Source organism: Centrocercus urophasianus, unplaced genomic scaffold, assembly GCF_019232065.1.
Source record: "Centrocercus urophasianus isolate 14NV4802_14NV808 unplaced genomic scaffold, USGS_Curo_1.0 seq_22, whole genome shotgun sequence".
Taxonomy (NCBI): Eukaryota; Metazoa; Chordata; class Aves; order Galliformes; family Phasianidae; genus Centrocercus; species Centrocercus urophasianus.
In genome coordinates this window covers 8,331,869-8,339,274 of record NW_024884778.1, presented here as the reverse complement: position 1 = coordinate 8,339,274, position 7,406 = coordinate 8,331,869, and the positions used below count along the sequence as shown (strand labels likewise).

The window sequence follows — 7,406 nt, the reverse complement described above, 5'->3', positions numbered from 1 at the left end:
AATGACAGGGCTGTGGGCAGGAGCTGGGGCCACCAGAGACTCCCCCAGCATCCGCTCCAGATGGGAACTGGGTCGCGGGGAAGGAGAAGGCTGTGGTTACCAGTGCTGACTCAACCCCCGGGGAGATTACACAGGAAAGATGGGGGGAGCACAAATGGGATAGATAAATGTTGTTTGTTGTCATGCCGAGATTTAATGGGGAGGGAGAGGCGGGGAGGGCAGCCCCAGCAGGCGTAGGGTGCACAGGAAGTGGGGAGGATGGGGAGCACTCAGCACTGTGTGGGGCAGCACCAGCTGCTGCAGATGGAGGTGCAGGGGCAGGCGGTGATGTGGGGACAGCTGTAGCCGGGACATCAGCTCTGCATCCAGCACCTGTGGGGGATAATTTTTTTTAGGAAAGCGCAGCATAGGGCAGCAGTTCCCCTCCATCGCGCTGCTTACCTGTGTGCGGGATGTGGGGGCCTCCTGGGGGGGCAGCAGGAAAGGCTCCCCCAGCACTGTGCCCACACGGGATGCGTACTTGTGGTCACCCAGTGCCGGGCACAGCAGCAGTGTCAGGTGCACCTGGAGCTGCTCGGGGAAAGCTGTAGGGAGGGAAGGACGTGGGGTTGGTGGCACTGTGGGGTGGTGGTACCGGGGCAGTGCAGGGGGGGCACTCACCTGTACGAGGCTGCAGCTGGAGCAAAGCGCAGCCCCCTGCTGCTCCCAGCAGGCGGTAGTGGGTCAGGGTGCTCTTCACCTCTCTGCGGGTCACGCTGCGGTGTCCTGGAGGTGGCACTGCCACCACCTGGGGGGGGATGCACAGCTTCAGCACCACCCTCTACCCCCCACTCCTCCCAGATTCCCCCATGTGCCCCTTACCACAGCTGTGTCCCCTTTCTGCTGCCAGCACAGCCCCACACGGATCTCACCCTCTGCCTCTGCTGGGACCCCCACAGTGACAGCGCTGAAGGGACACAATAAGAGGGAAGAGCCTCACACTTTTGGAGAGAGAGATTCATGGGGGGGGCACTCACCTGTAGGTGACTGGAAACTGCCCCCTGCGTCGGGCAGCAGTGAAGGAGTGCTGCAGCTGCTCAGTGACACGGTGGGAGGTGGACAGCAGCACAAGGCCGGAGCATTCCCTATTGGACACGGTATCAATGAGCCTCCCTGGGACCTCCCCATTCCAAATCCCAGACCCATCCCAATACCTGGCAGGTGCTTTCACCACATGCAGCTCTGCAGGCAGCCCCAGGCGTCGGCGTAGTGCAGGCAGCAGCGCAGTCAGGCTCAGCTCCCCAGGGTGCCCTGGGGGTATGAGGGTCAGCACCAGATGTGCCTCCTCTTGGAGAAATCAGCCCCCCCAGCACTCACCCAGCACAGGCAGATCAGTGGGCTTGCTTAGAGCCAGCAGGGCTCCTGTGGGGTGGCAGAAGGATCAGACTCCACTCTTGATCACCCGACACCCACCCGTGTCCAGCCTCCCTCTCCTCCCTTACCTTCCCGATATAAAACTGAGGCCTCCAGTAGCCCCAGCACGGCCTCAGGGCCCAGTGGTCGCCCCCTCCTGCGGGGAGAATGAGATGGGGCACACGTGAGACTCCCCTGCCTCCTCCCACGCTCCATGTCCCCACGCGTGTGCAACTCCACGTGTCCCCCACGCCTCCGAACCTGTTCCCAAGCAGCCCACGACTCCCGTGCACCTACATCAGCGCACCCATTCGTGTCACGCCGTGTCACCTCCGCAGCCCCGTGCACACACAGCAGTGCACACACACAGCAGTGCACACACACAGCAGTGCACACACACAGCAGTGCACACACACAGCAGTGCACACACAGCAGCACTCCACGCTCGCCCCTCCCCCCCCCAGCTCACCTCGCGGAGCGCGCCCCCTGCCCCACGCGCGCCGCCACGCGCGCGGCACTGCCGCAACTCGCCATGGCCGCACTGCGCCTGCGCGGCGGGCGGACCGCAGGGCGTAGCGTCCCGCTTTGACCATAGAGCCGGGCCTCCGGGCGTATAGACCGGCCGCCCTCCTTAGGCCGTTTGGGCTTGAAGCGGCGGTCACAGAGAACCGGAAGTGCGGGTAGAGCGTCTCAGCCCGGTGAGCAGGTGGGGTGCGGCGGGGCGCGGTGCCCGCGGCGAGGTGCGGAGGGCGGGCCCGGGGGCCGTGGCAGGCCGGGGGGTACCGCGCCCTGCGGTGTCCCTGCGGCTGTCGTGGGTGGGTGGTCACGGGAAGGTGGGATGGAGGCCATAGGGGTCCTCCCTGGGGTCCCCTCACTGTGTCCCTGCAGGCAGCTATGGCGTCTCGAGGTGGGCCCCGTGCTGCCGGCACTGATGGCAGCGACTACCGGCATCGGGAGCGCGTGGCTTCGCACTACCAGATGAGGTGGGTGTCACGGAGCCTCTGCTCCCCAAAGCGGTGCTGTGCCCTCATCGGGGCCGTGACAGGGTGATGCCCCTCCAGGCCACGTGCCCATCACGTCCTTGACAAATCCGTGTCGATGCTGGGCCGTGATGGGGCTGTGACCCCACCAGGCTGTGACAGAGCCGTGTCCCAGCTGTGCTGTGACCGTGCTGTGTCCCCACAGCGTGGCCCTGAAGTCAGAGATCAAGAAACTGACCTACGTGCACGTGGGGCTGTGGCTGCTGCTGCTGGCACAGATGTGTGTGGGGCACCTCAAGCTGCTGCCCCACGATCGTGTGGCCATGCCCTACCAGTGGGAGTACCCCTACCTGCTCAGCATCCTGCCCTCACTGCTGGGCCTGCTCTCCTTCCCCCGCAACAACATCAGCTACCTGGTGCTGTCCATGATCAGTGCCGGGCTCTTCTCTGTGGCGCCGCTCATCTACGGGGCCATGGAGATGTTCCCTATGGCTCAGCAGCTCTATCGGCACGGCAAGGCTTACCGCTTCATCTTCGGCTTCTCTGCCGTCTCCGTCATGTACCTGGTGGTGGTGGTGGCCGCTCAGGTGCACGGCTGGCAGCTCTACTACAGCAAGAAGCTGCTGGACTCGTGGTTCACCAGCACGCAGGAGAAGAAGAAGAAATGAGGGGGGTTGGGTAGAGGCTCTGTGTGCCACGCGTGGAGCGTTTGGGGGCTGCTGGTGGTGCTGCAGGGCGGCTGCTGCGGGTGCGGAGGTCTTCGGGGCTGAGCCCGGTGCTGGGACTGCGATCGCGTGTCACCGTACGGAAATAAAGCCCCTCCCGTGCTTTCCCACTCGTGTCTGCGCCGCCGCAATCAGGTCGCGGGCGGGGCCGCACGTGTTGCCGGAGGAATGCGGCGGGGCCGGCCCGGGGCGGGGAGCCGACACCGGAGGTGGGAACGGAGCTCGGCTACGGCACTCGGCCATGGGCTGCCCGGTGCGCTCCGTCGCTCTCCTCGCCGCCGCCGCGTTGTTGCTGCTGCCGCCGCCCGCCCGTCCTGCCGTGCCCCGCCCGCGGGTTTCCGCCAACTTCGTGAGCGCCGGGGCAATGGGAACGGGGAAAAGGGAACAGGGAGTGGGGGTGGCGGACGGGGCCGCGCTCATCCCCGTCTCTTTGCTTGCAGGACTGCCGGGCCAACGGTGAGTGGGGCCGCGGGGCTGTGCTCCCGGTGTGCGGGGCGGCGGCGGCGGGGCGGGCCAGGGTGGGGGCTCTCCGGTGGGGCCGAGATCGGAGCCGGACTTGGAGCGGAGCGATGCGGGGCGGTTCCCGGTGCGCGGGGTTCCCCCTTGTAAGGGATCTCTGTGTGTGGGGATCTCCCTCGCCGGGCCATTCCGGTGCGCGGGGATCCCTTTCGCGAGGACTCTCCCGGTGCGAGGCATGGCCCCGTGCACGGCTCCTCTCCTCTCCCGGCAGCCGACAGCACACTGACCCGGCCCCGTTGCCGCCGGGGAGACCCCACCGGGCCCCCGCTGACCCCGCCCGCCCTGGCGCTGAGCACGGCGCGGCTGTGCCAGCCCTCGCTGCCCTGCCAGCCCTGCCTGCGGGTGCGTCTGGCCGTTCCGGCCGCAGGTACGGGCTGTTCTCAGGGATGGGCCCCCCTTGTCCTCTGGGGGAACCCTGGCAGGGGACACCCCGGCCGCGGGATCGTCCCACCCGTGTCAGCAGCAACCGTTGGCATCCTGCAGGAATCCACGGGCTGCAGCTTGACTTCCTGGAGCTGGGCTCTAACCGGGTTGGGTGGCTGCAGGTGTGGCAGCGGCACCAGGCACCAGGCGATGTGCCGGTGAGTGCGGGGCACGCCGCAGGGATGGGGATGGGCGGTGGGGCCGCGCTCACCCCCTGCTCCCTATAGTGGCAGGTTCAGTTCGACTGCTTCCCGGCGGAAAGTGGGCGGCGGGTCCTGGTGACCCTGCATACCATCCCTGACAGAGGCCTGGCCATCAGCCGCAGCCACGTGGTTGCCATCGAGCTGCAGGGTAAGGCTGGAAGGGAATGGGGTGCTTGTAAGGGTTGGCACTGACTGACCCTCCCTGTGCTCCCAGGGCCCGTCTTCACCCACACCTGGCTCCCTGAAGTGCGGGCCATCGAGGTGGCTGTGCCCGAGGGCCCTGCGCTGGTGGTGCGGCTGTGCCATCAGCTGGCCTTGGAGTGTGAGGAACTGCCACAGCCCTTCCACCGCCAGGTAGCAGCCAGCAGGATGCGGTCCCCGGGGGTCCCTGCACTCCCAGCATCCTCACATTCCCTCTGTGCCTGCAGCTCCTGGTGCCGGGCGGCCACCACGTCTCACTGCCGTATGAATTCCTGGTGCCCTGCCTTTGTGTTGAGGTGTGATCCCCATTGCACCCCTGTGTGTGCTGATCCGCACAGCGATGGGACGCGGGTGGCAGACACATGGTGCTGTGCTCTGCCCCCCAGGCCTCCTATCCACACCGTGACAGCCTGCGCAGCAAGCGCTGCCCCTTCCGTGAGCGGCCGGACGCCTGTGAGTGCCTGAAGGGACCCTGGGGAGGGCACACTGTCTCCTGGCCACCCTACTGATCTTATCCCCACAGATGGCCCTGACCTATGGTCCTCAGTGCGCTTCCATGACTACAGCAGCAAGGACCAGATGGCCATGGTGCTGAGTGCCAGCTGTCCCCTGCATCCCCGGGCCACCCTGTGCTGGAGGGAGGCGGCAGCTGAAGCTGCACCGTGCCACAGTGTCCCCAACTCCACGGCAAGTGAGGAGGATCAGGTGAGGGGACATGGCTGCAGGGCACCCACTGGACCCCAGGATGTCCCTGGGGACAGATGGTGACACTCTCACTGTCCCTTGCCAGGCGTACACACTGGACAGTGTGGATGTGCACCCCCTGCTCTGCTTCAGGGTAAGCCCCCGGGGCGGTACCGGCTGGGAAGGTGCCAGACAGGGTGCACAGGTGACCCCATGTCCCCTCCTCAGTTCTCCTATGGGAACAGCAGCCATGTGGAGTGCCCCCACCGCACAGGTGAGCCCATGGGTTTGGGATGTCGTCTCTTCCCCCTCAGGCACCCCATCATGCTACGGTGTGTGTTCTCTCTTTACCAGACACTGCTTGGAACGTGTCCCTGAGTGCCAGGGGACTGCAGCTCCGCCTGTGCCTCACCTCCCATGTCCCCGCGTCCTTCAGCGCAGCGCTGTGCCAGCGCCGGGGCGGGCGCTGTGAGCCTGAGGCTCCCGTCTACACCGTCACGCGGGTGAGTGATGTAGGACAGGGGAGCTCAGGGGGGCAAGCTTTGCCACGCTGACCCTGCCTCGTGTTTTGCAGCCAGAGAGCTCTGCTCCAGGGGAGCTGGCGCTGCTGCTGCCGGTGCAGATCCTGGGCAGCTGTGTGTTGGTAAGGTGACCCCCAGCCCTGCTGTGCTGCCCGCATCAGGGTGGGGGGCCAAACCCCAAATCCTGCCCCCCTCATCCATCTCCCCACCCAGGTCTGGCGCTCAGATGTGCGCTTCGCCCGCAAGCAGCTGCTCTGTCCTGATGGTGAGCGGAGCCCCAGGGCTGGTGGGGATCGGGCAGTGTGTCATGGCTGCCCGCTCACTGCACCTCTCCCAGTCTCACACAGGCACTTTGGGCTGCTCGGGCTGGCGCTGGCCCTGGGGCTGGTGGTGACCGTGCTGCTCCTGAACTGCCGCAGCACCTGGAGGATGCCTAACGGTGAGAGCCAGCGGTTTGGGCAAGAGCCGGGGCACCCCAAGGGCTGGGACACTCCAGGCATGGGGAAGGTCCCGGGGCGGTGGGACGCTGCAGTTCCACTGAGGTTGCTCAGAGCAGGGCTGTCACTGCTGTCCCCTCTGTCCTGCAGGTGAGGCAGCACGTGGCCGCCCGGTGCTGCTGCTGTACTCTCCTGATTCGGAGGAGCACCTGGCACTGGTGTGCGCCCTGGCCGAGCTGCTGCGCGTGGGGCTGGGCTGCGAGGTGCGCCTGGACCTGTGGGAAGCGGGTGGTGTGGGGCAGGCGGGGGCCCTGCCCTGGCTCTATGCTCAGCGCAGCCACGTGGGCCGCGAGCGGGGCACCGTCCTGCTGCTCTGGAGCCGGGGCAGCTCTCGGCTCTTCCGTTTATGGCGAGGGGGTGAAGGCGGTGGGGAGCCCCGCGACGCACACGATGTCTTCGGGGCGGCCATGGCGTGCTTGCAGGGCGAGCTGGGGGCGGCGGGGCGAGGCCGGGGCTGGGTGCTGGTGTACTTCAGCCGGCTCTGCAGCCCCCGCGACGTGCCGCGGCCCCTGCGGCCCCTGCCCACCTACCGCCTGCCCCAGGAGCTGCCCGGCCTGCTGGGCGCGCTGCGGGGCGGCTCCCCGCCCTCCTGCCGGCACCTCCGCGGCCGGGCCGAGGGGCTGCTGCTCCGGCTGCTGGAGGCTGAGGCAGGCAAGGGGGCGGCGGGAGGCGGCTCGGGGGGGGGGGGGGGGGGCCCGGGGGGGGGGGGGGGGTTCCCCGCTTCAGCCCGCGGGTACCTGAGCGTCTGCAGCGGGGCTGAGCTCGGGCAGAGCGTGGGCCGGGGGCCACACGGAGGACGGAGGCACTCGATGCAGCCTGGCTGAACGAGCGGCTGCAGGAGAGCGGCCCGGACCGGAACGGAGCGGGGCTGGAGTACGGGCACAGCCCTGGGGCTGGGCAGCCGGGCTTCCGGCAGGGCCTGCTACGGAGGAGAGAGCGGGCCTCGCACGGGGCGGCCACGGCTGGGAGAGGCGGCTGGGCAGCTCCTGTGACGGCGGGGTGTCCGGCACGGCCCAGACGGGCTCCTCGCGCCTGGTCGTGGCTGCGTCGAATGGAATAAAAGCGCTGTTTACGTTTCCCCGCGTCGCTTGCTCTGGTGCTTCGGGGCTGCCGGCCCGGTGCGCTCACCCCTGGGCGGGCCCCGGCAGCGCCGCAACCCCGCGCCCGTCGGGGGCAAACCGGGCCGCGCCGCTCCACGCGACCGCAGGAGCCCGGCCTGCGGGATCCGTGCGGGGCAGAGCGGGGCAGAGCGGGGCAGAGC

The 7,406-nt window shown here is 67.9% G+C and overlaps 3 protein-coding genes across 6 annotated transcripts; 2 read left to right on the top strand and 1 right to left on the bottom strand.

The window, feature by feature from the left end:
- Positions 1 to 170: 170 nt before the first annotated feature.
- RPUSD3 (RNA pseudouridine synthase D3) lies at positions 171 to 1,926 on the bottom strand. 3 transcript variants are annotated; one of them, XM_042823663.1, is made up of 9 exons: positions 1,862 to 1,926; positions 1,482 to 1,549; positions 1,357 to 1,401; positions 1,194 to 1,290; positions 1,017 to 1,124; positions 862 to 946; positions 661 to 787; positions 442 to 584; positions 171 to 372 (listed from the first exon to the last, which is right to left on the bottom strand). In XM_042823663.1, exons 1-9 carry the CDS (start codon positions 1,924 to 1,926, stop codon positions 193 to 195), a joined length of 918 nt encoding a protein of 305 aa, XP_042679597.1. In that variant the 3' UTR covers positions 171 to 192. The 3 variants fall into 3 exon arrangements, with proteins under 3 accessions (XP_042679597.1, XP_042679599.1, XP_042679598.1); XM_042823665.1 differs by lacking the exon at positions 1,862 to 1,926 and adding an exon at positions 1,690 to 1,785 and having other exon boundaries at positions 865 to 946; XM_042823664.1 differs by lacking the exon at positions 1,862 to 1,926 and adding an exon at positions 1,690 to 1,781.
- Positions 1,927 to 1,981: 55 nt separating this feature from the next.
- JAGN1 (jagunal homolog 1) lies at positions 1,982 to 3,205 on the top strand. Of its 2 annotated transcripts, none has more exons than XM_042823638.1 (3): positions 1,982 to 2,090; positions 2,281 to 2,375; positions 2,578 to 3,205. In XM_042823638.1, the coding sequence occupies exons 2-3, from the start codon at positions 2,287 to 2,289 to the stop codon at positions 3,038 to 3,040; spliced, it is 552 nt and encodes a 183-aa protein (XP_042679572.1). In that variant the 5' UTR covers positions 1,982 to 2,090; positions 2,281 to 2,286; the 3' UTR covers positions 3,041 to 3,205. The 2 variants fall into 2 exon arrangements, with proteins under 2 accessions (XP_042679572.1, XP_042679571.1); XM_042823637.1 differs by having other exon boundaries at positions 1,992 to 2,098.
- Positions 3,206 to 3,265: 60 nt separating this feature from the next.
- Positions 3,266 to 6,825, top strand: IL17RE (interleukin 17 receptor E; the record flags this gene model as incomplete). Its single annotated transcript, XM_042823571.1, is given in 17 exon segments — positions 3,266 to 3,330; positions 3,332 to 3,446; positions 3,538 to 3,553; positions 3,828 to 3,983; positions 4,100 to 4,197; positions 4,267 to 4,390; positions 4,457 to 4,596; positions 4,671 to 4,739; positions 4,830 to 4,896; positions 4,967 to 5,148; positions 5,234 to 5,281; positions 5,356 to 5,401; positions 5,482 to 5,630; positions 5,702 to 5,770; positions 5,862 to 5,913; positions 5,986 to 6,087; positions 6,236 to 6,825. Coding segments are annotated over 17 exon segments (2,088 nt in total), but the record flags the coding sequence as incomplete, so codon positions are not given.
- Between the last annotated feature and the right edge of the window lie 581 nt (positions 6,826 to 7,406).